General features: G+C 42.4%; 1 protein-coding gene across 5 annotated transcripts in view; it reads right to left on the minus strand.

Moving 5' to 3' along the window:
• LIMCH1 (LIM and calponin homology domains 1) overlaps positions 1-25,988 on the minus strand; it is a 268,490-nt gene that overhangs the window by 163,025 nt on the left and 79,477 nt on the right. For all 5 annotated transcript variants that reach the window (XM_066573145.1, XM_066573144.1, XM_066573143.1 and 2 more), the window contains exon 2: positions 11,143-11,213. In XM_066573145.1, the coding sequence (XP_066429242.1) occupies positions 11,143-11,213 (71 nt within the window). The remainder of the gene's footprint in view (positions 1-11,142; positions 11,214-25,988) is intronic.

Below are 25,988 nucleotides of genomic sequence, written 5' to 3' on the forward strand. Positions count from 1 at the left end.
AATTACTGCTTTGTGAGAGTTGTGGCAAAACCAAGTGACAAAACTGCAGAGTGTGAACACAGCCTAAAAAGTTTATCACATGTATTTACACACAGCGCCATTATTTCAATTGAGCCTGGGGTTGCTGTCTCTCCTCGTTAAGTATTACAGTCCATGTAGTCAGTGTCGTAACTTGAAGCTCCCGGGCCCCAATGCAAAACCTGTAACAGGGCCCCCAACTATAATGCTTTATTCAGAGTACTGGGCTCCCTATATGGAGAAGAGAGGCCTTATGGGCCCCCCAAGGCTCCTGGGCCCGGGTGCAACTGCACCATCTATTAAAAAAGAACTAACCTAAAAGTCAATGTCTGATCTTTTAACAGGCCATGGCTATAGATATAAGCAAACGCAGTCTTTACTTAACTCCCTACAGTGTATTCTCCTTGAGTAATTTTGAGCAGTTCTTTCCCAAGCAGTGGCTGAGAAGCCACATGTGGCCCTTGGGAGCACTTGTATGCCACTTTCTTTCTGAAAGCTCTGGAAAGATTTGTGCACTATTGGCACCTGAGATGTTCTAGCTTTACCAGAATTTGGTAGAAGTATCAAAAGCTACAACACTGTTACCGCAGCACTAAGGTAAAGGCTACAGCAGTGAAATAACATTAGATTCTTTACTCTTACCATTTAGTGTGGGTCAATACTATCTGCCATATTTCAAGGTAGTTTGGGGACCACTGCTTAAGGTCTAATGGTAGTAATATCCCCAACATCAATGTTTATGGCCACAGGGGTCTCTCCAGCACCCATACCTGCCAGATCATAAAACACTTTTCTGTAGGCCACTCACGCGAGCTTCTTTTGCTGTGTAGTTCTTGTGCGCGAAATACACAGCATTAACCCTTTCCAATCCACTGTCTGATGTCTGAAGACATTCTGATTGAAGCCTGTACAGCTCTGATGTCGGAAGACGTCCGGCAGGGTATTCTTACTGTATATTACTGGCCGCTCTGTTGTCGAGGGCCTCTCCAGCATTTCCCATACTGCAGTACTGACTCTAGCCAGCAGACGGCGCCATTGTATAATGGCAGAAAGAGAAAGCCCCCTAGGAAACCCTGAATCTAAATTGTATTGCAAACGGTTAAACCTCCATGTATTTCAATGGAGCCTCTCACATTAGCATTTTTGCGCCGTGCATTTTACGTGCACAAAATCACACGCAGCATGTCCTATTTTCAGCATTTTAACTGAACGGGCACGTTATTAGGGGCATCCATCGAGTACTGCGTTTGTCCCCCTTTGGCCTAGAAAACTGAATTCATTCATCATTACATAGATTCCACTAGGTGATTAAATAGTTCTGCAAGAATATCGGCCCATGCAGACAGGAAGCTTCTTTCTGTTGGTACAAATTAAATGGAGGTACTTATATGTTCTGACCAGCTGATAGGAAAAGGTCATCGATTCATGCCGTTGGTGCCAAATTCTGACCTTCCATCAGCATGAAATCTGGGTTCATCTGACTAGGTGTATTTTTCCACTGCTCTGTGATCCAGTTTGTATGCTCCTTTGCCCGCTGAAGTCTTGTCTTCTGCTTTTCTTAGACAGCAATGAACTGGTCTATTACTCTTATAATCCAGCTGTGCTAAGATTGTGCCTTCAGATACGTTAGATGGAGCACTAGCTTGGTTTTCAGCTGCAATGTGCTTGACTGTGCACTGCCTGTTCGTAAAAATGATTAACATTCGCCTCTGACCCCCTTCGTTTACATTCATAAGATCCCTTTTTTTTATTTTGTTCCTTGATCACACCATTCTCCTCATACTCTCCACACCACTGCATTAAAAAAACAAAAAAAAACACAAAGTTGGCAGTTTTTGAAATCCTGGCCTTGGCTTGTCTATCACTAATGACCAGGCCTCATTTGAAGTCACTCAGATCACTGGATTTTTCCATATTATTGTGGATTCACACAAGACTTGCTCACTTGATTTTAAGCTGCCCTCCCGGGTTACGGGTCTAATTTCCATACAAGGAAGTGAAGCTCCAATCGTGAAAGGGCAGGCATTTCAAATAAAGTGGCTATTCACTGTAAATAAATGGACACTGCAACAAGGTGGAGCCAAAAGTTTGAAAATTTTGCTGTGGCACATTGGGCATGGAATACACCGCTGTCCCTCTTCCAGGTGTTGGTTCCCAAAAGTGAACTTTTACTTTGTGTGTCAACGCCATACTCTTATTGGACAAAACCCTGCAAATTAAAAACGGATATTCACCTGTTGCAGCAACTTGGCATTTCAGTTCCCCGTTCCTTTAAATCCTTGTGCATACAATGAGCCTTTAGTGTTACTCCTAAGGAATGAGAATGACATACAAAGTCTGGATTTTGTCCTTTAAGTTGAAAAGGTGTCGTGTAATAAGAGTGTAAATGCCGTCACATAATTACTTTAACACCCTCTTATGTTGCATTGGCTACAATGACATAATTGAGTGATGAAGCATTGCACGGCCGTTACAAGTTAATTATTCCATCCCTATAACCTCACCAACGAGGTATTCGGTTTTTCATTTCCTTATTGGAACATGGCAGAGAGGCTTCAGCAGGTTCGCACAGTTTCCCCATCCAACAGGTTTCTTATGATCAGCCTGTACGGTTATTTTTTCCCCTTGGCTGGACAAGTGCTGGTGTAGCGAGAAGGATCAACATTTCCAAGTCTAATTTCCCAGGGTATTCCTTAAACTCTTGAAATGAGTAACCATTCCACTCAGGATCTCCGCCTGTCAACTTTATTCGACTTTTAGTCTGTTACTGCAGATCATAAAAGTAGCAAATAGATCTTTAAAAATTACTTTGAGCTTTATACGCTACATTCCTTAAAAATCCCCTTTACGTAATTCTAAAAAAGGCTCTTTACGATGTGCTATACGGCGTCTTTCCCTTTGTGTCTCACTTCTGTGGCGCGATCAAATGAAGACCCATTTCCTCCCGTCTAAAGTCAACCGTTCTGCACAATTAAACACTTCATTGGAATTTCGAGACGTTGCAGTCATATTTAGCAGAAAATTTAGAGCTTCGAAGACATGTCACTCAACTTTTATGTTTTCTTAAGAGGATAATGGTTATTCGGATAAAGAGAAATGCCCAATTACACCAATTAGAATTGTAACATTTAAAAAAATCACATGGAACGTTAGATAATCACATCAGGAACCTTCTGGGTAAGACGGGTGATGCACGACACAGGTATTCTCTTTGGCACCCTTTCAATTCCCAAGTCACATCATCCCATGAAGAATAACAATGTATTCACTTTTCCTGGAGTGTTCCTCCTCCAGTGCCAGAGCTGTCCAAAGGAATGTTTTTGATATTGTAGCCAATTCCCATTGAAGTGAATGGGACTGAACTACAATACAAGCCATGACATGATACAGCCCAAGGACAGGAGCGACATTCTGGGAACAAAACAAGGACTTTTTTTTTTTTAAAAACCTGAACTCCTTAAAATTCCTTGGAAGGAAAGTTATGTTATAAGGTTACATTAAAAAACTACTATTTAGTTTTTTAAAGTGACGGTCGTACGTATGAGCCCTAAGGGAGAGCAGAAATACGTAGGAGGTACTCCTATGAGCAATACATATGCTCAAGAGCAATATGATCAAAGGCCCTTAAAAGGGTTTTACAGACAGATACTATTGATGTCCTATTCTCAGGATAGGTCATCAGTAGTTAAATCGCTGGGGACTCACCATTGGGGCCTCACTGCTGATTGCCCAGCCCGCTGTCTGTGCAGGCTGGACACTGACATTGATGCTTTTGCCTCCACCCCCCAGAGTTCTTCAGCCTCCATGGAAATCAAATGGAAGCTGGAGCCTCCTATTACATTTCTGGAACTTCCAGCTCTGACATGGAGGTCGAAGGCAGAAGTGTAATAGGAGGCAGCACTCCCATTGATTAAAATAGGAGTGAAGGCATCTATGATGCTTCTGCTTTCGACCCTGACAAAGACGCCTGGCCCTGCTGACAGCAACCCGGGCGATCATTTGATTACCCAGGATCTCAAGCAGCAGGTCCCTGTCAATTAACTATTGATGACCTATGTTGAGAATAGGTCATCAATAGTATTTGCCTGGAAAACCCATTTAAAGGCTATGTACACCTTTACACTCTTTATCAGTGTTTTTGAAAAATACTTTTTGTAATTGGTTTTCAATAAATATTTCTGATCGTTTTCCAAGGTACTGCAGATTGGAGAACTGACATTTTTTCAAACTGTCAGAGTAAACTAACAGCGTCTTCTCTAGACTGCTCAGAAGGTGTATTTACTGCCTTTCCACTGAGCTATTATATAGGGCTGTGTAAGAGTGCCAGGGGATGATAGAGGAGATCAGAAAGATAAGGAGTTGAGAAAAGAGTTGAGAATGCTACTACTATTACAGAGGGCTGTAATTCACTTTTGGTGATTTTTCTGCTCTTAGCAGGAAAGGGGAAGCTACTCCGAGAGGACGAGTTAGCTGTGTAGTATTGAGGGGGTGAGGTTAAACTAAAAATCCTCTGAAAGAGAAGCGGGGAGCTGAGCTTGTGAGCCTTCACAAGAAAGACCAGCTGATTAGTGTTGTGAATGACCCCAAGCCAAAAACATGAACATAGAAGAACCTGCAAACCAAGTATGAGGCTTTCTAAATGCATGAGAAGGAAAAACCAGTGCAAAAAAAATAAAAATAGAAAAAGTAAGATGTGTGTGTATTGATTTTTCCTGCACAAAGTTTCCATAGCCCTTATGCCATCTGGTGACTTCTCCCAGGTGTAACATACAGATATGAATTGCATCATCGCTGCTGTGGTTCTACTTTTGATGTTTCAGCACTGGACTCTTCCTAACACATTGACCATGCAGTGAACTCTACAAGATTTGGGATGATATGTTCTCATAGTCATATAGCCTGCTAATGCCAAAGTTTATTCTTTACATGTTCTGCTTTAATCTCCTGCCTGCTACAAGAATTATTTAATTTCCTCATGGTGCAATGTCCAAAATAATGAAAAAATGTTCACATTTCCATAAACATGAAGAGACCATCAAGTAGCAGCTGCCAATGTGTTCAGAAAGGGAGAGCAGTGGAGCCTTTGAAGAGGTTTGCAAGCTGTAGTACTTCTTTAGAAAGCTTCTCTGTCAAAAGGATTAGCTAATGAGAAGACAGTACAGTAGACACTTGTCCTCCGGATGATGAAAGTTTTGGCTTTATACCAACAGAAACGGTGAGCTACTGTATCCTATCCTCAAATGGATCCCCGACTGTCAGAGTTGCCCCATCCCAGCATGACTGCCGCACCAACTGGAAATGTGGTCCTGGCTGGCTGCCATTAATGAACGATAGATGACCCTGCTGAATATGCTAATCATTCTTCAATACAACATTTGTATTCACTAGAATTAATGCAGATAGAACGTCCTTCACTGGCCATTTGGCATACACTGCTCCCTGTATGCTGTGTTCTTCTCTTACCATTCTCAATATGGCAGATGGTGATTTTGAAGAATTTCCTGCCATTTTTGAGAACCATGTGTACCGCAAATGTATTTTTCCTGGGTTTATGGGGACTTTTGAGTGGGGGTCTGAATCCACAGCTGAGTCTTATTCAACTAAAGTGGTTGTCCAGGACTTTTACTATTGATGTCATATGTTGAGGATAGGTCATTAATTCATTGGCGGGGTCTGCTGCTCAGGATCTCCAGGCCAGCTGTCAGACCTGGAAACATATAGTGCTGTCCATATTGCAGTGGATCGGTACTGTAGGCACAGGTCCCATAGAGTTTCTATAGTGGCTGTGCTTGCAGTACCAACCTGGGCTGCTGCAATGCTACTACTGCATTCTGTTCCAGTGTTGTCAGCTGGCCCAAGTATTGTAAGCGGTGGATGCCCTACTGATCAACTATTGATGACCTATCCTAGCTACAGAACCAAGCTCACCTGATCATATACAGTAGAAAAGTCTCTGTAAGCAATGATTGGCTAAACTTTTGTTGGCCTGCATGCGTCCGGAGAATTTGAACCTCACCAATCAAACATGGATTGCCTATTCTAGCTATAGTCAAGAAATCGCTATGTTCTGCGATATTTGAATTTATTGTTTTACATCGAAGGTGTTGCACTGTAAAATAAACCTATCCCCTATCCACAAAGTATCCATCCATCACAAGAACAGGGGTTCCCAGTGTCCCCGAATGAATGGAGCTGTGGTCATGCTTGCACTGTACCGCTCCATTCATTTTAATGGGACTGCTGAAGATAGCCGTGTACATTAAATGATAAGCCCTAATGGTGACAACGACTGGTGCAAGTGATGACCATCTCTGTACAGTGCTGTGAAATAGGTTTGTGCTATATAAATAAAATAAGCTAAGCATCTATTCAAGGAGATGCTAAAGAAAATAGTTGCAAAGTAGTCGGTGTGAAATCTGTGACCCAGTTACAGACAGACAGATGAGCAGATTTGTCATGGCAAATGCACTAGACAACGGTCTTAGATACTTTGCAAACCCACTTTGTGAGTTGGCAAAAGGGGCATGACTTCACAAACAGGGGTACAGCCAAAATGTAACACTGTGTATAGTGTTGAACGAACTTTTGAAAATTTCAGCAAGAGTTTCAGTTTGAACTAAAACTTTGCCATAACCCCTAAAAACTGACGTATTACATGGTCTAAAAGCTGGAGGGTTCTTTAACCTCTTCCGTATACAGGTAACCCCTTCCGTATACAGGGAGTGTTTTGCACAGCTCAAACTTAACTGGGAGCAAACTGGGGCCTCAGCCCTACTGTTGATCTTACTGAAGGTATGGAAGAGAATAAATAAGCCAGGCAGATTTAACTATACCTGGCCCCATGACTCCCCCCCTGGTGGGCAACCCCTCAGTTCCACTCCACATTGACGCATTCACATCTGCTATTCCTCCCATTGGTGCAATACGCTAGAGTCAAGGATGTGGTCGGGCCACTGGGTTTGAGAGAGATTTCTGACCTGGTGGGAGGGGATGGGGGCTTTGGTATCACAGTAGGATCTTGGTTACAATATTTTCAATTCAATTCCGTAGCTAAATCAACACTCTTGCCCCTACCCAATGGTACAGGACCCCCGCTAAATTACATAACATTTTCCCGTCAATATCAAATAAATACTGGAGATGCTCCACAACTACAGGCTCAATGTTACACATATGGTGGGAATGTCCAATGATACTGCCTCTTTGGCAGGATATCTCTAGCGTATACATAAAACCTGTGTGGATCCTCAGTAGATATCACTCCATAGATGGCCCTTCTATCTGTTTCCAGGCTCGTTCTCTACGTCTTGGAAACAAAATATTGCAATCCCGAATATTGTATAGGTGGAGGCTTTGGATCACTTAAGATATTTAGAAGAGCTTAGATGTTCGGACCTAGATGAGGACCTGGAGGGGTTTATCTCAACATGGACAAGGAGGTCAGAACTCAGAAGCTTGCCCTGTTTCTGTAATTGGTTATTAAATGGAAGTGTTTCTTGAAGCGCTCTTCGTGGGTGGGGATGGCGGGTTGCCTCTGATGGTTACACCACACTCTCATCTTCTATACTCTCCATTTCCTACCGATTCTTTTTATTCTCCTTCTTTCTAACCCCGCCTATTCCCGTTTTCTCTTTTTATTATTTAAAGCGGTTTTGTATGGCATTACTAGATATGGTCTCCATCACTAGGGAATCAATGTGAAATTCAGGCATACTCTGGATTAGCCCTTCCATATTTACCACCACATAAGCTTGTCAAGCTCACGCCAGACGCAGATAGATATGAATGTTATTAATGTTCATTACAAAGAGGAAGCCATTGTCACTAAAATAGAGGATGAATTGATGTGAAGGTATGCATGTTTAAAAGTGCCTTCTCTTTGAAAGCCAAGGTATGTAACCATGCATCAAAGAAAACCTTTTTATACATAAAAGATGGGAGCGGGCGGAATGGGGGGAACGGAGGGAGCATTTTCAGACTGCCTGGAATACACAGGATTGGACAGGATCTGACAAAACATGGCTGTACTTTCAGAAACAGCACCTCACGTGTCTATGAATTATGTTTGGTAGTGCAACCAAGCTTAAATTGAGTGGTTTTTAGTTGCAGTACCACACACAACCTGCTGACAGGTGTCACTCTTTTGGAAGAACACAGCAATGTTTTTTTTAGCCCTGAACAAGCACTTTAGGTTGATGGACAACTATTAGTTTTCTCATTAGTACATATTTTAGTATATAATTACATATTTGGCATGTCTTTGATACCACGATACCGATTTATTACATTACATGGTCTGTGGCTGGGGCCCAAAGGAATCGAGATTCATTGATGTGGCAAAACCTAAACATTGACAACAATTACATTGTTACCAGAATGTAGCTGCTTAAAAGTAATGTCAACCAGGTTACCTAATCCTGTAACCAAGCTAATACAAATATAGAAACTAAGTAGACCTCACAATAACCGCCCTTACCATCCCATCCATAGAACACCATCCCAAGACCTAATTAAACCACGAAGTAAAGACAGGACTATGAAAGCTCCCCCTATGTCCACACTTATTATAATGCCATGTGCCTGCTCTAGACCTGCTCAATTCAGGATCTCATAGCAGATCAATGGATGAAATGGACTCTCTAATTACTGGCTCTAATTAGACCAAAATTACAGCTTTTTGAAACAAGAAATCATGTACAAAAAAAAGGAGACACGAAGCCACCCACGTTGCTAGTAACGTATGGGAAGCAGGCGGACAAGAATACAGATTACATAATAGAAGCAACACAAACCCCCTATATCATCGAGGGGGCAACCTATAGATCTGCAGCTGCTGCTCAGCTACTCCCAGCATGGCACTATTGTAAACCAACTAGTTGTCTTCAGAATCGGCATATAAAGCCTACGTGGGAGTAGAGCGACAGTAGATAGAATACTACATAAGGAAATACATTTTAAAATATATGCTTGCAGCAAGTAATTCATGAGCTTGCACAGTTTTACAGGCTGTAAAATTGTAAGATATCAACAATTACTTGATGCATGTATAGATTTTAAAGTGTATTCCCTTATGCACTATTTTATATACTAACCCCATTGTCGTCAGCTACATTCAGTCTATAGGAATAGAGAATATATACAGTACATTATAGTTTGGAGAGAGTTCGTCTATAGGAGGTCCTCTGCTTTTATTTGCCACATGCAAACATAAAGGGGTATTCCAGTCAAAAAAGTATCGCTAGGATATGTAGTCACTCGTCGATTGTGTACAACAAGGTGATCCCCACTGATTGCCATACTAAAAGTCATCTTTCCGATTTTGTGCACATGCACTATATATGTATGCCATCACTGAATTAAATAGGGGGCACGGCAGTTAGCCCTGTAAACGATCCTACATAGTATATCTGATGTTTAAAGGGGAACTAACTTTTCAGACACAAACTACTCATTTACTGGCTTGTATTAGTCTCATCATTTCTGTAATACACTTGCATTAAATATTTTTTTGAATTACCACTGTAAATCATGTTTGAAGTGGCTGCCAGGAAGGGTCTTCCTTCATGCTTCTCTGCGATCCACTCTATTGTTAGATGCAAACTTTCTATAGTAACAAGGACATTTCCTTAGCAATAGGGGCAGAAGCTATCTTCACAGAGGTCTTCCCTGCACTCACTGTCTGCAGATCTGTCATCCTGCAACCTCTGTGATAATGATCTCCATAGTCTCTGCCTCTCCTCCACAGCGCGTGTGTGTGTGCGCGTGAGCGCGCGTGCGTCTATGCACACATTATTGTGGGTTTACTAACTAACCATTTCGCCACAATGTCTCCAAGTGACTGAATCATCCTGGCAAAGCAGAGTGGTGGGTATTCAGGCAGGAACAGAGACACTGCAATACAGCATGGGAAGGGCAAGGACATCAGCACAGGGAACTACTGGCAGAATGCTAGGCTTGCTACATGTTCCTCCCTGATAGTGGAATGCAAACAGCAGTGCAGCAGAAAAATGGAAAGGACCACCTGAAAATCAGTACTTACAGGTACGGAACAGTTTAAACAGCAGTAAATGAGAAGGTAAGGAGAACTTGGTGTATTTTAGAAAACTCGTTGAAAAGTTATATTGGAATTTTTCTGATTTGACTTTTTTTAAATGTTTGATATTTTCAGATAGCATGAGAAAGAACTGAAAAGAATGCCGTTTCGACAGGAAAACAAGAAGTGTAGCCATATCTGTTCTAAAAACATGGACTTATATTCGCAAGGAGTATAATTAACAGAAAGAGTTTGTTCAAAGATATACATTTCCACAGGATAGGAGAGAAAAGGGTCTGATCGGTAAGGGTCCAACTGCTGGGACCCCCATTTTCATGATCAATGGGCTTCTCGGTAGGAATGGAGTGGTCGCTACGCATGCACGCTTCCGCTAAGTTCATCTCTGTAGGACTGTTGAAAAGGAGCAGAGTGGAGATCTCTGCACATGAACACCACCATGGTAATGCAAGCTGGTATGTATACACCAAAACCTGACAATGACATCCGCAGCAGAAATAGACATACAGTGTATTTAGAATTTGCAGCATTTTTCAAAGACACTGCGGATTCATTGCAGACGTTTTCTGCTCCATGTAAAATTGTTTTTTAACCCCCCCCCCCCCCTCCCCCACGGCTTACACTGTAAATGCTGCGGAATTTCGGCAGCAAAATCCACTGCGGAAATTCTGCAGCATTTATGCTATGTGTGAAGGCTGCCTAAAAGTGGTGATCTACTGCAACTACTTTATTTTGAGTTGCCATCAATGCCACCCCTCTACAGACCACCATTGCACTCACATTCTTTACCATCACTGAACCATACAAAGTAGTAGCAGAATTATGCACATTAAATAATCAGAGCAAAATCTGTGCAGTTAATGGTTTCCTGGGAATTTCCGCTTTCCCTCCATCACTTTTTATGTTGTGGGAGAGCAGTCTAGGAATGCCAGAATCATTAAAGCTATAAAACCGCAGCTCATGTACATGTTTTGTGTCACAAAAGCTTTACATATCTGGACTAAGTCTGAACTTCACCACAAATCTCTTGTTATAAAATATGAAAAGAGAAGGAAAAAAAAAGTTTGACTTACTCGCACAGAAGAATTCCGTTTTCCAGTCCAGCACGGAAGTCTTTGTCGCCAAAACTTCTACCCGTAACTTGCTGGAAAATGGAAACAAAAATAAAGCATTATTATAATAGTCTAACATAAAACAGCAATCACTGGAAATGGTCAGGCATTTCTTCATTCTTGTATACTGAAATCACCAATTACAAATGGCAGAAATACACAATGAAGTAAGTCCTACCTGTCAACCCACCTGGACTATCAAGGAGACTCTTTGAAAGTCTCCCTGGTCCCGACTAAATATTCTCCTCTGAGGCCTATACTAGTTTAGTTGGTCTGCTCTGGGGTCTTTATTATAGGCGTGATGATCTGGGTCATACGGACTACATGTGATTCAAATGCCCTAGGGTACTTTTACACGAACCAATAGTCGCCCAAATAAGTCACTCAATGAAGCGATTATGGGCAACTATGGTCCCATGTAAAACACGGAACCTGACAGGGTAAGGGAGTGAGAATTGTTAGTTTGTTAATGCTTAGTTTTCAACAGAGCTAAAAACCGAGTGACTGTCAGCCCGTTTATACAGACATTCACTCATATATGAACTACCACCTGTTTACTGTGAATGGAGGCAGGCTACTGGAAGAGATCTCCGGCACACTCCACCTCAATTCAGTGAGTGATCCTCCTATGTGAAGTCACTGGAGAGATACTCATCCTATGTAAAAGTACCTTATATTGGTGCAACACTTAAAGGAGATGTGCCAAGATGCAAAAATATTCCCTAACCATAGAATAGTCTAACCCCCACCAATGCGGAAAACAGGGGTCATGAAGATACCCACATGAATAGAGCAGAGGACGTGCATGAATGCAGCCGCTCCATTCATTTCAATGCAGAGTACAATCTCTGATGCTCGAAAAAACCCAAATGGACTGGCGGTGCCCATGTACTTCCTCCGCTTCACTAATGCAGGATCCTTAAAGGTCCCAGCAATCAGACCTCCACTGATCATAAACTGATCCCCTACACTGTGGATAAGGAATAACTTTGTATCGTGGCCCTTTAATACCTGGCTTCTCAGAACCTCCCCAATTTCACTTCCAAAGACTTGGGAAGTCTGGTAAATATTGTGCATCATGCAATGAAAGAAGTTCTTTCTTTGCAAGAAAACTAACCCCTTCTTCCTAGTTTTTTCCCTCAGTATTGCACTGCGCTGGCCATTAATTCGACTTTCTATAAACTGGTAAATGTTAACCATTTACAGAATTAGTGAAGCACAATTATGCAGTTATTTGACCTTCCTGATGAGGGAACCTTTGAAAAATTTGGTTTGCCAAACTTTGGCAAAAAGTTTACTTTGGCCTTAATTAGTTTGAACTGAACATTCACTAAAATCCCTAAACCTGGTATATAACACTGTCAAAGAACCATAAAAGCCCTCACACAGTGTTATACGGGGCTTTTATGGCTCTTAGACAACGTTAAACACTTATGTTCAGAATTCATGTTGAGTGAACAGAGCCAGTAAAACCCTGTTTTGGGTAGAACTTTGCTAAAAGTTCAGTTCGTTACGAACTCTATTGGTTCAGTTCACTCAACGCTACTTGGTGGTATAATCAATTATTGTAGATTCCATGACTGAGCAGCAAAATACATCCTCATGAGGTAGTTTGATCAGAACACCCAAAACGTCAGGCCTTCGAATAGTTCCAACATCATAACGCAAAAGCATTAATTACAATGACAGCCTGGACACAACAGATGACTAGTATAAATTCAAGTAATAGATGGAAAAACATATATGAACACTGACTGGTGGAGACTGCCCACATAACAGGAGACGAGTGCTGGACTCCATATGTAGAAGGGAGCCAATATGGATGAACAGGAGGTCAAGAAGAAAAATATACTGGAGTCAGCATTCATCTAGACGTATAGAACCCATACTGCTGATCAGAGGATGATAGGTGCTCCTAAATACTCATTTGGTAACCATTAATCCTCATCAGCTGTTCAATCATAGGTCAAAGAAGTATTGGACGTGTTTTTTTTAATTCTAGTCAATTCTCTTTGCTAGACATGTGTGGAACTGGTGATCTAGCACCCCACTCACACTCCATACATAGTCCTAAGATGCGCTATCAAAGTGTCTGAATATATTTAGGAATTGGAAGATCAGGGGGTCAAAACTTTGTCAGCACTTGTATCAGAAGATTTCTTCAAACATCTCCGTAGTCGGATTACACAGTGGCTATCTTTTTACAATGTGTAATCTGATTGTTATCAGCTGATAAATAAATGTGTAGTTGCGTACAGCTGGTAGGGTCCGGGAACAAGCAGGCATTGTATAATGGACATAATGTATTAATGAAGGCGACTCTAGAGGGTTTTCAAGAACATGACAAATTTACTGAATGCTTTCCAACGATTACACCAGCAGCGAGCGGGACCTGTATTCCTATGCAAAGAATTCTAATCCTCTGCTGAATTAGCCAGATCTAGGAGCCAGCTCCAGAAGATAGGGGCCAGCAATGACAAGCTGTGCACTTAGCATGTTAAAAGGGGTCATGCCTGAAGCCCTCCTCTGTGAGCCGGAATGTAGAGCCGCTCAGTAAGAGCAGAGCCATTCAGGCGGACTTTGAGCTGACCTTGCATTATAGGATGGCGATTCATTCGGATGGCTATTTTGTAATTCTAAATTTCACCTGCAGTTGCTGCTGCAGAGAAAATGCCTGGCTGTCCATGGCTTTCCCTTGCAAAAGCAGAGGTTTGCTGGACCTGAGAAATCTGTTTGCTCCGGGGGCCACATTCTTAAGGGGCCCTTTAAGGATTGATGCCCTTGAAAAAGAAATCCAGCAACTGCTTAACAACTAGAACTTTGTGAGTCTGGCCTCCCTCCTCACTAGTGTTCAGAGAACTCTTAAAAAGTTTGGTTCAGATGGTTCGCCAAATTTGCAAAAAAGTTGTCTCCAGTGGGAACTACTTTGGGTGAACAGGAACTTCATCATTACCCCTAAAAATATGTATAAAAACATTGGTGGTGGTACTCCATGCAAACTCCATGCAGATGCTGTTATTGGTCAGATTTTAACCACCTAGGACCTAAGTACTGCAAGGCAATAGTGATATCTACTGGACTACCACAATTCAGTTGTGAAGAACTGCCCAAGGTTCAGGTTTACTTCGAACTGAACTTAAGGCAAAGTTCAACCAGAAATAGGGTTCGACTGCTCAAGTTCACTCAACGCTGCTCCTCACTAAACATGGTAATGGAAAAGCAGTAGAACAGACAGGTGAGAACACAGAAGAATGAAAGAGGGGAAAATGAGAACAGGTCAAGCAAGAGACAGGAGGGTCAACTACAGTAGGATGCTCCTCCCAATACCAAACTATTCAGATCCTCGAAAGCCCTAAACCATTTAGTATCAAAAGGGGTCAGTATCTTGGAGAACCTCTGATTCTATAGTAGTCCAAGGGAATCGGGTAACCTCATGCTAGATTAAACATTCATTAAAATTTGTACATTTATACGATTATTGAACTTGATGTAGATATCTACTCCAATGTCATGCAGGTAACGCTTTTGTCACGTAGAGTTCTATATCGAGAGCTCATCTTTTAACACGACTTGAAAGAGCAAATGTGTGGTGACTTACAATTGTTTTAACACCTGCCATCTCCATCAACAGAGCTTCATCTATTATTCAGTCCAGATACAGTAATAGCCTACATCAACTGTACACGGCTACAGTATTTAGGTAGCAGCCCTTATCTCTTGTGTGGGCACAACGCAAACTTCTTTTGAAGGTGTTTTATAGACCTAGATATGTACTCATTTCTGAAAATACAGTTGAGCCCTTAAACCAAACCTCAAATTGCAAAGAAGATGGGATGGTCATAAAACATACTCTGTGCTAATCCATTCATTTTGCTGTAGACATTTAAGTATGTGATGCATTTCATATTCTGACCACCCTGAATTGGCATGCCCATTTTGGATCACTACCTTTTTCTATAAGAAGGCCCTAAAACAGTGTCTTACAGTTGGGTTCCTCAGGGAACACTTGCAATCTGACATGATAATCTGTCAGCAAATGATCAATTCCTCTGCAGTGTCCCCACAAGAGAAATTAAAGGGGTTGTCCAGCTGTAGACTATTGATGGCCTAACCTGAGGATCTGTGGGGGTCTGCACCTGGGACCCCCACTGATCAGCTGGTGTGTTTTGCTTCCTGCACAAATCAGCTCATTGCACAAACAGCTCCATCCCCACTGCAGTGGCCAGGCTGGTATTATACACAAGGTTACCATTCACTTCAGTGGGAATGTTCCCTGCAATACCAAACCTGGCCACTGCAGTAGGAACGGAGCTAGCTGTCAGCTTGGCATCTTGAACAGCTGATGAGGTGGCAGGCTCCTACTGATTTACTATTGATGGCCTATTCTGCAGATGGACAACCTCGAATAAGTATTACACAGTGCCCAATGAAATCAATGGGTTATCCATGTACTTCTTGGGCATGCCGAGTTCTCCAGTAAGGTAAAAGCTATATGCTCCAGCTAATGGAGTACTGCCCCCCCCCCATTCCCCTCCCCCCCAAATAAGAAGGGACTAGAAATCACTAAAATACTGATAATCTTTATTCAAATAGCGCAAACATATTCAGCAGCGCTTTAAAAATCAGGGGAAATACTTGAAAATGTATTATTTTTTTAAAATCAGACAGCTTTTTAGTTACTAGGTTTTCATGAAAATAGAAATAATAAAAAAATAATTAAAAAATACATTATATAAAAATGAGGCTATTAGTAAGACCTGTCCGGTTGAAACACGTTAGCGGTTGCTAGCAGACGTTTGTATGTCTCTACATATTTTAATGACTATTTCACAATAAAGCATTAAGAATTTTATATCGTCGCTATATAGAGAGATATTATACACACACACACAAGGGAGGGAGTCTAAAAAAGGAACAACTGCCAGAAAGGCACGACTGCTGCAGTTTTCTTGGATCACGGCTTAGAAGTCCACTGGTTTCAGAGGAACCAGCCAGGCATGGCCGCTGGGTGTTGTCTCACCACAAACTGCTCAGGGAGCCGCTAGACACATTTTTGGTTTGTGGCATTGAAATAAAATGGTATGCAGAGAGCAGTCATGTTTTCAGTGGACGAGATGCTCATTTTCATAAACTCCTGACCCGATTTGGAAGTTCTGCAGAACTAAAAATATTGTGATGCTTACTGCGGTAAAGAATTTCTGGAACAAGTCATGGTATAAATATCCAAAAACAAGATAAGTTGTGTTTGTTGGTTGATAACAGAAGAAAACCAACAGTAACTTAATAAAAATAGCAGATTAAGACACATGAGTAAGTTTTGTATCCTCGGATGGAAACACTGCAGAATCTATACTTGTTCTTCTTATTAGACAACATGTATCCAACCAGCCACTAAATCAGTGTGGTAAAATGTGCTCCATCGGGCGCATCTACTTAGGTCTTTACGCCAAGCTTCTGGTATAAAAAAAACGTGCACATTTTGGTGCATGGCAGCTTGGGCACCGAAGTGCAAGTTTTTGGTATATTGCACCAACCAGTTGTATTTACTACAATTTATGCCAGAAACTAACGTAAATTATAGCTGAAATCAATGCCAGCTCATAGCTGATGGAGTCTTCTTATATAGCACATGGATGGCTCAATAATGCACAGAATGTACACACCTCTTAATACACTAAAGTATCCTTTAATTAGACCAGTGTTTTAAATGATAGTCTAAATAATAATACATGCATGACTAAATGCACGCATGACTGAACAACGAACAATAAATGTGTTTGTCGTTTAGTTTCTGCATGTGTAGTGACGTGCATTAGGGTCACTACAGCACTTTTGATGGTTACTTCTGGTTTCAAATGTGTTAATTCATTGTACATGTTAAACTGTGTGTCTTATTTATTTTCTTATTTTCCATGTCCCATTGGGTTTCACTGAACTGACAGGCCCTTCCAATTGGGTTCTCTGCCCCATTGGTAACAGTCGTTAGGGAAGTTCCTAGCAGAGTATGAGCCAGAGAGAGAGGATCTGGGATTGAAGGATTAGTCAGCTTTCTGGGTTGGCAGAGAGTAGTGAGATAAATGTAGGTAGTAGAGGAGGAGTCTAGAGAAGAGTCTATGAGAGAGAGAGGATGGAGTTGCAGAAGGACGACGAGAAGAGACAGTGCGGTGGGAAGGTGAAAGTGTGAGTACCAACAAGGAGGAATGTAGGAAGAAGAAGAGAGGGAGAGAACCAAGCAAGAGAGGAAAGAAAGGGGTACAGAGTTGTGCTCCTGTACTGGTGTCTGCAACTGTTTATCTTAAGAGAAGAAATACTGCTGAATGTCTGAAATCTATGTCTGCAAGCTCGTCTCTGAATAAAAAAAAAAAAAAAAAAAAAGTGTTCCCATGGTTTACAGTTAATCCTGACTCCTGGAGTCCCCTTCACACTACCGACAACATCTACACTGAGGTACCACACTACACTTTAGGGGAAAGAACTGTTCCCTTTTATGTTATTTTTGTTCCCGTTTTTGTTATTTTGTCTAGAGTAGGTCTCAGCCTACATATGGGCTGGTGTCATGAACTTGCCAAACCAGCACCTTTCTGTGCCCAACTTCACAGGTAGCAACAAACGCCGAACTAGGCACACCATTCACACTCCGGCATTTTCTTTCCTGCAAGCTACACACCCAAATGATGGGGAGCAGCCGAGCCACCGCTGCTGCCCTTTGCTGTCACCCGCACCCATTCTTAGCCTGTGGGCACCACACATTCATGAAAACAGATCGTCCCATGTGACAGGCAGTCGTGCATTTATAAACGGCTGCCTGTTTACTGAGAATATAGGTGGGCTGGAGCAATCCCCAGCCCACTAGGCCTCCATTCACTAGTCTAACAGGTTGTCCCATGTAAAAGCACCCCAAGTATGTATGTATTTTGTGAAACACTGCAGCATTTCAGAATTAAACATACATTGGCCGAATGGGCATATCTGTCTCTGGTTCATGCTGTACATGGTTCGGGCAGCATGAACCTGGTGACAGGTTTCCTTTAAGCGATAATGTACTATAAAGGCTATGGACATCTTTGTACTAAATTTTAATCATTTATCATTTTTCTGCTACAGAGTCTGTGTAACTCCTTACAATAGTTGGTTACCCTGCGGCTTCTGACATAGATTTAACAGCACACTGTTCCTACCTCTCTTGGCTCTCCCTCTTCTTGTTATTTAAATAGGATCAGGAAAAGAGGGAGCATGTAGAATAGTTCAGACTATGAAAGGGGGTGAAGATCCAAGTTTTCAGGAGGGCAGATCACATGGTCTGTAGCTAATGAGGAAAGCACACGTAAGGCCGTCTGAGATCACACTGGCTGTATGAAAAAAAGGGAAAGCATACAGAACACACTCTGGAATGGGAAACAGAATCACACACTCTTCAGCATCAGGGTTGGCCAGCATGCAGCCAAAAAGCTCCCTCATGGGCTGTAGAGGAGGAAGTCAATAAAGAGAAGACGTTTTGCCGATACATGACAGCTAGTGGAAGCAGCAGCATCCTGGGCACACAAACCTCACATCTAGTAGCCCATGTATTACTGGAAGGGACACATCCACATGAGAAGAGTTTAAAACTAGAAACTGGTTGCAAACTGCATATCTGGGTTCTGCAATTAAATTAAAGAATGCAGTCTGAGCCTTCATACATTTTTTCTCCAACTTATTGTAATCACCAACATAAGCGTGAATAATTTTTTTCATGTCAAATGGTGTCCATAGCCTTTTTTTGAGTTTTTGATGTAATTATGCAGTCATTATATTCAGTAAAAACAGGTAGGAACATAAATTGACACAGTGCCACCATTTTTTTTGTTCAGTAGACCTTCCCGAGAGCTAGGCTCACAATATAAAGTTACACTGAAGGCAGTAATCCGATTATGGTCAAAAGATGTGATGGATCTATTAAAGGATTAGGGAGACACCAATCCCTCTTAATATACAGATTAAGCCATGGAAATCCTGGTGTGGATGTCTTTTTTTAGCATTTCATTTGACTTCCCACCATTTACACATTTGTCAGTTTTTTCCACCCGGCTTGAAAACCAAAAGGAGATTTTTTTGACAAGGTTTCAGATTGCAGTTCTTGACCATGCTCAGGACCATAGCCTTACAGACATCCATTAAACCTAAAAAGACATGACTGTTATCCCATGGAGATTATGCTTAATAGGAGAAGCAAGAAGCTAACGTCCTGGAACTCTGGAAACATCTTAAAAGAAAACAGCTGGGCTAAGCAAATTGCTTTTTGATTTGTAGATTTTTGGAAGGCTCTAAAATTCTCACAACACTTTTGTAGTCTAACCGGAGAAAGGAGCGGAGTCGTTCCCTGCCTTAATAAGCTGCACCTAGATCATATGCCTCCCACACAGGGTTTATGTCTCATTACCTCTGTGTAGAACCTGAACGTTTCATTAACCGTAGGTCATGCTGAAATTCCGCTTACTACGGGCCAAGCTATTTCAATCTCAATCAGAACTTCATGGCTTGATGCATTTGTTTCAGATCTTAAACCACAAGCGAATGGGGAAATTGTAACATGCTGCTCTTAACATTTTATCAATCCATCTCAACCACTAATACATCTGCACATTAATAGGATAGAGTCCACAAATTTCCCTTATGCCTAACATAGGAGCATTCGGTCATAGGTTGTGTTCACAAACTAAGGGACATGGCACGTCTATGACATAGACCACACCTGCTCACAGATATAGCTGTTGTGGTGGTCTCGTAGCTATGGATCAATGTGCCGGACCAGTACCCCCCTTGAGACGTCAACATCACAACTCTACCCATATCACCACCATGTGTCATGTCACCTCCTGTTTTGGGTCAAAATTTAATGGTCCAGTCGAGCACTAGACAGATATGGAAGTATGGGTACAAAACACCAGGTTTCTAGCCCAGGCTGATATCACATCACAAAGGCTCAACAGACCAGCAGTCCAATCCATTCTGGTTACCATCACCAACTCAAAGTGCAGTACTAGAGAAGCTACCTCAACAAAAGGGATCTGGGGAAGTCTGTGTATATAGAGATAGAATAATGCAGAGAGATAGGTGAAGACCACCAAGTAGGCTTGAGGAGATTTCGAGGCCATGCAATGCTCCCTTGGGTGCCAGAAAAATCCATTAACCATAACCAAATGAATAGAGAAGCAAAATAACTTGCATCTGCAGGGGGAGAGGGACTATTGTGCCTCTCAACCTCTTAGATGCCAATAATGGACTATCAGTAGTTTACAGCTTGACAACCCTTGACAAAAGGCCAACAGCATGATAAGGCATCAATAGTAGATCGAGGGTTCATTGCCAGGGCCCCTACTGATCAGCTGTTTGCTGGGTATGTGTACTTGTGCAGTGAGCAGATTTCTGCAGGAAGCTCCGTTCTCACTGCAGTGGCCAAGCTTGGTATTGCAGGCCCAGCTCTCATCGAAGTGAGTGGGATCCTGGGCTGGAACACCAAGCCGGGGCACTGTAATGGGAACAGAGTTGTTTGCTGGTTGAGTGTGTTCATACAATGCATTGATTTCTGCACAAGGCAAACAGCTGATCAGCAGGGGTCCTGGGAGTCAGACCCCCACCGATCTATTATTGATGACATATCCTGCCAATAAGCCATCTGTAGTTTTCAACTGGACGAACCCTTTATACAGAAGGATCATCAGTCAGAGTAAAAGTTCCACGTTTTATTAGCACTAGCTAAACGTATTTTAAGGGCGTCAATACCAGTTCCCTTCCATAGGAGTACAAACAGTAAATATAGCAGTAGTGAACCGAGTGTTACTTACATAAGGAAAGAGGATATTTATGCAAGTAATACTTTGTACATTATTTTATTCACTGCTTTTGCATCCTGAGGAAGGGTACGGTTCTTGGCATTCCCGAAATGCGTTGAGATAGTGCTGATAAAATTTGGAAATATGCTCTGGCTGACGATCCTCCTACTTAAGGCTATTATTGACCTCTAGGGAATTGAGAAGCACGATAGTCCCTACCCCACTGCAGATGCAAGTTATTTTGCTTCTTCATTCATTTGGTTAGGATTAATGGATTTTTTTGAGATACTTAGCGCCTATCCCTTCATTCTTCTATCTTGCTAAAGCCGACCTGTTAGGCAATGTCCACGACAATGCTGATTATGACAGCACAACCACTGCTGCTCTGCAGGGAGCCCACCAGATGGCATCCATACCAAGGCAGGGACGTTGCTTCTCCCGATGTCACAACTGTAGGTCATCCCCGGTGTGAAGTTTTAAAGCAGATGTACCACACCTCTGGCACGGGCCACGTCTACTCACGGGTACAGTGGCTTTCTAGCAGCTTTGAGTTTCGTAGATGAACTTTGAGTTAGCAGCCACTTGGGATGTTACTCTCCACCCTCACTTGTAACATCACCATTCATTCCGGGCCCTTAAAAAGGTTGTGCACAATTAGAAAAACATGGTCGATTTCTTCATTAAACAGGAACACATCTTCGGAAGGTTGTGTCTCAAATTGTAGCTCACAGGTCCATTGAATTGATTAAAGTTAAGCTGCAATACCACACACAACCTGTGGACAGGTGTGGCACTGTTTTTTGGAAGGATGCACCATTTTTTTAAAATTCTGGACAACGCCTTTGAGTGTGCATTCGCACGGGCAAGTGCGATATTGGACCGCACATAGACCAGTGATTTTTTTTGTATTGTGATGAGTTGTGTTAGAAAAGCATAGCACCGCATATGCGATCATCCCGCAAGTGAAAAATCACATGATGGTTCGAAAGCAAAAATAGAAAAATAGCATTCGCATAAAACTCACATGCTATTATGATGCAATTTTTTTTGCCTCCCATTGGAAAGAACGAGCGATTCCTGAATAAAACTATCCCAAACTAGGATACACGGAGATTGTTCTATCTTGGACCATTGGTTAGAGAAAAGAAAAATCACCTGTCTGGGTTCTTTTCACATGAAAGTTCCGTAGACATCGCAATCAGACAGAACGCGCATGTGGAACTTGCCCGTGTGAATGCACCCTAAAAGGGATATGCCAAGTAATGTCACTGAAATGAATGACTACACAACCCCTCAATCACCAATTGCTTGGGATTTGTTCAACATGGTTCCTGTTTCGGAGTCATAAATCTGCATGAAAAATGTATTCACTGACCCCAATGGATATATTTGTAGCCCAAGTGCATCCCATAGCATATTCAAAAACTTACTAGTGTGTACAGTGTTCTAGAAGTAAACCACTAGGTATCAGAAAATGTAAATAATGAGTGAGATTTACTAACCCGAGTGTACACGATTCTGTCTTAATTTGCACCAAGAGACTGATGTACATGCCTTCTTCCACAATATGTAGACTAGACACTTTTTGAACTGCATCCAAAGGGCATTATAAAGTGAGTGGGCTTTGATATACATCAACATGCACCAACATTTTGGCACAAAATATAAGCATAAATTAGGCCAGGCAAACAAAAAATTTTTTAAAAAAAAGGGTCTAAAGATGCGCCAAACTTATCATCTAGGATGAGTCACTGTGATAAACTTGGCACATTCTCAGACTGTGTAGTCTAAGTTTATGCTGTCTAAATAGTAGACAGGATTAGTAAATCTGCCCCAATGTAGTTGGCTGTCTGCAACAAGGGAGGACGTGTCCGTAATATAACACGAGCAGGAAAGACACAGTATATTATAAAACACTAGAAGCATTGGCGTAACTATAGGGGATGCAGGGGATGCCGTCGCATCCAGGCCCAGGAGCCTTAGGGGGCCCATAAGGCCTCTCTTCTCCATATAGGGAGCCCGGTACTATGAATAAAGCATTATAGTTAGGGGCCCTGTTACAGGTATTGCATTGGGGCCCAGAAGCTTCAAGTTACACCTCTGACTAGAAGATATACCCGGCATTGCACGGCGATTTTATGAATAACAGTCTTGAAATATACAAGGTGGGCCACAACAATGAGCCAAGCACCGCACTGTTATGGAAGTCATCCAAAATAAAAAGCTGTTGCCCATAGCAGCCAATCACAGCGCAGCTTCTATTTTACCTCAGAAGTATAAGAAAGCAGAGCTGTGATTGGCTGCTATTGGCAATAAAAATTACAGGGGAAGTCTGAGTTTTCGATTTTTAATTACGCGAGAATTCGTCGCCTGGTGCTGAAGAACGCAAAATTTCACTCAAAATCGGGACATTTTAAGTAAGAGGATATCAGAACATAGGCATAAATACGTGGAAGCACACTTAGGCTGACTAATGCTATGTGAATGTATTCGCTATATATTATACTGCGGAGGTCAAATAAAAGCTGTGCTGTGATTGGTTGCTAAAGCTAACAGCTTTTAATCCTTAGTGCTGAGGTAAAATGAAAGCTGCGCTGTGATTGGTTGCTATGGGCAACAGCTTTTAATCCTCTTACTGCTGAGGTAAGATGAAAGCTGCGCTGTAATTGGTTGCTATGGGCAACAGCTTTTCATACTCTTACTGCTGAGGTAAGATGAAAGCTGCGCTGTAATTGGTTGCTACGGGCAACAGTTTTCAATCCTGGGTTTCTCCATGTATTCCTGTCTGGGGACATATTTCCTGAAACACAAATTGCCACCACTCAGTAGGCCTCGTCTAGTGGGAATTACTTGTTGGAAAGAACCTGGAATACTAAAGAGTCCGTCGAATCTATTGGTGAAAGCGAATTTGGGGGGTTGCGGCAATAAAATTCAAGGAAAGGCAGAAATATGCAAATAACATTGCTGGGACCTATAACCTTCTCCAGGTCGAGATTATACTATGTGCAAAATTTCATGTCAGTCGGTCGTACAGTTTGTGTGATGCTCCTACAAACAAGACCTTGACAAATACATGAAAGGTTCCGTTAAAAACAGACACCAAATGTATATTTTTATTACATTCCTTCCCCGTCTTACAGTTTTTTTAAGCAAAACATGCAAAAAAAATTGCATCCAGTAGACAAAGTATACCTAAAATGTACACAAAAAAATGTGGTATAACAAACTCCGCTGCACACGATCACTGTAGAACACGGCACGGCAACCTCATCCGCCACGAACAGAGCAGACATCTGGCATACAGTGAAATAAGAGCTTGGTAAGAACGTAGGAGATGGCAGACAAGGGCACCATGGGAGCGCGATACTGAACAGACGCTAAGACAAGTGCTAATAACTGAATAGAGAAGCTACATCTGAGATCTAAACAGGTGTACTTATATCCAAGGTACATATTTACTACTATTTTAGGTACCACTTTGGGAGGTATGGGGCAGCTGCTATTTCTCATTGTGAAGAACGCTAAGTAGGCTTGAGGAAAATTCTAGGCCATGCAATGCTTCTCTGGGAAATTAGGTGTAACGATCAGGTGCAGGTTTGAAGCCTCATAGCAACAAATGGTGTGGTCGCATGGACAGGGGAAAACAAAGGTCAATACATAGGTAGTATCAGTTGTGGTACAAAGGAGCGGGTAGGTAACGTAGTCAGGGGAAGCCAGGGGTCGGTACATAGGTAGTATCGGTTGTGGTACAAAGGAGCGGGTAGGTAACGTAGTCAGGGGAAGCCAGAGGTCGGTAGATAGGTACCGGTAGTATCGGTTGTGGTACAAAGGAGCAGGTAGGTAACGTAGTCAGGGGAAGCCAGAGGTTGGTACATCAGTATATCAGTTTGCAGTATGGAGCAATGGGTAGGTGATGAAGCTTGACTACAGGCTTGGGAGCACAATAATCACGCAAGGATGGGAGGTGCTAGGCCAGGTTATATAGGGTGTTCAACCAAGGGACAGAGTGGAGCCAATCAAGGAAACCGGAGCAGAAACAAGGAACAGCTCAGCAGGAAGAGCCGCCACCAGGGGAACAGAAGCTCCTGGGTTCGAGCCCTGACATTCGGTATACAAATTGGAGATGGTACAATGCCTAGGCAGAGCCACCTATTGGAAGGCAGCTCCTCTGTAAGTCTGAGAAAACCTTATAGCACGACTAAGGATATAAGCAAAATCCAGAATGTCTCCTCCCATGAGCTGTTTCAGGGGTCTTGCTTCTCATCAGTTCAAGCAGGGTTCTGGTTGGTTGGGAATAACTAAACAAGGTAATGGTAGCTGACATGTTTGGCGACTAGTTCCATAGCAAATGAAAAGAAAAATTAAACAAGTATACAGCTCTTAAACTCAGTATATAGTATTGTATTATACAAAAGCACCAACGCCCCTTATAACATCTAAAGCCTAAAATACATTTAGGTTAGAAATGTATTATGGTTTCAGGCTAAGGCCCCCTGCACATGGGCGGAAATTCTGCAGCGGGATTTCCCGCAGAATTTCCGCCCCTGGAAGCTGCCATAGGATTGCATTGCAAAACGCAATCCTATGCAGACGGCCGCGGCATGCTCTATTTCTGTGCGGGTTTCGCAGAGGCCCGCACAGAAATGTCTCTCCCAGCGCCCTGGCTCCGGGAGCCGCAGGAGAGGTGAGCGCGGCACTGGTCCCTGCAGGGGTTCGGGTTGGTTCCCACTGCGAGAATTCTCGCAGCGGGATCCGACCCGGCCGTCTTGCAGGCGGCCTAACTTATTGGCTTATAACTGTAAAAACGTCAACACAAGGTCCCTTCTTCCAAATAGCCCTGGTCCGAGTCGTCGTCCTGAGCTACAAGAGGAGTTTATTCTGAGAGAGGTTTGTCCACCCCATATGCTACTTGAGGTTGTTCCCACTCCATTAAGCCTCATTTTAATCCTCAAAAATACCAGAACATGCCACACCGGAATAGTGCTGGATGGACCC

The sequence above is a fragment of the Eleutherodactylus coqui genome, chromosome 7 (assembly GCF_035609145.1).
Source record: "Eleutherodactylus coqui strain aEleCoq1 chromosome 7, aEleCoq1.hap1, whole genome shotgun sequence".
In the NCBI taxonomy this organism is placed as follows: domain Eukaryota; kingdom Metazoa; phylum Chordata; class Amphibia; order Anura; family Eleutherodactylidae; genus Eleutherodactylus; species Eleutherodactylus coqui.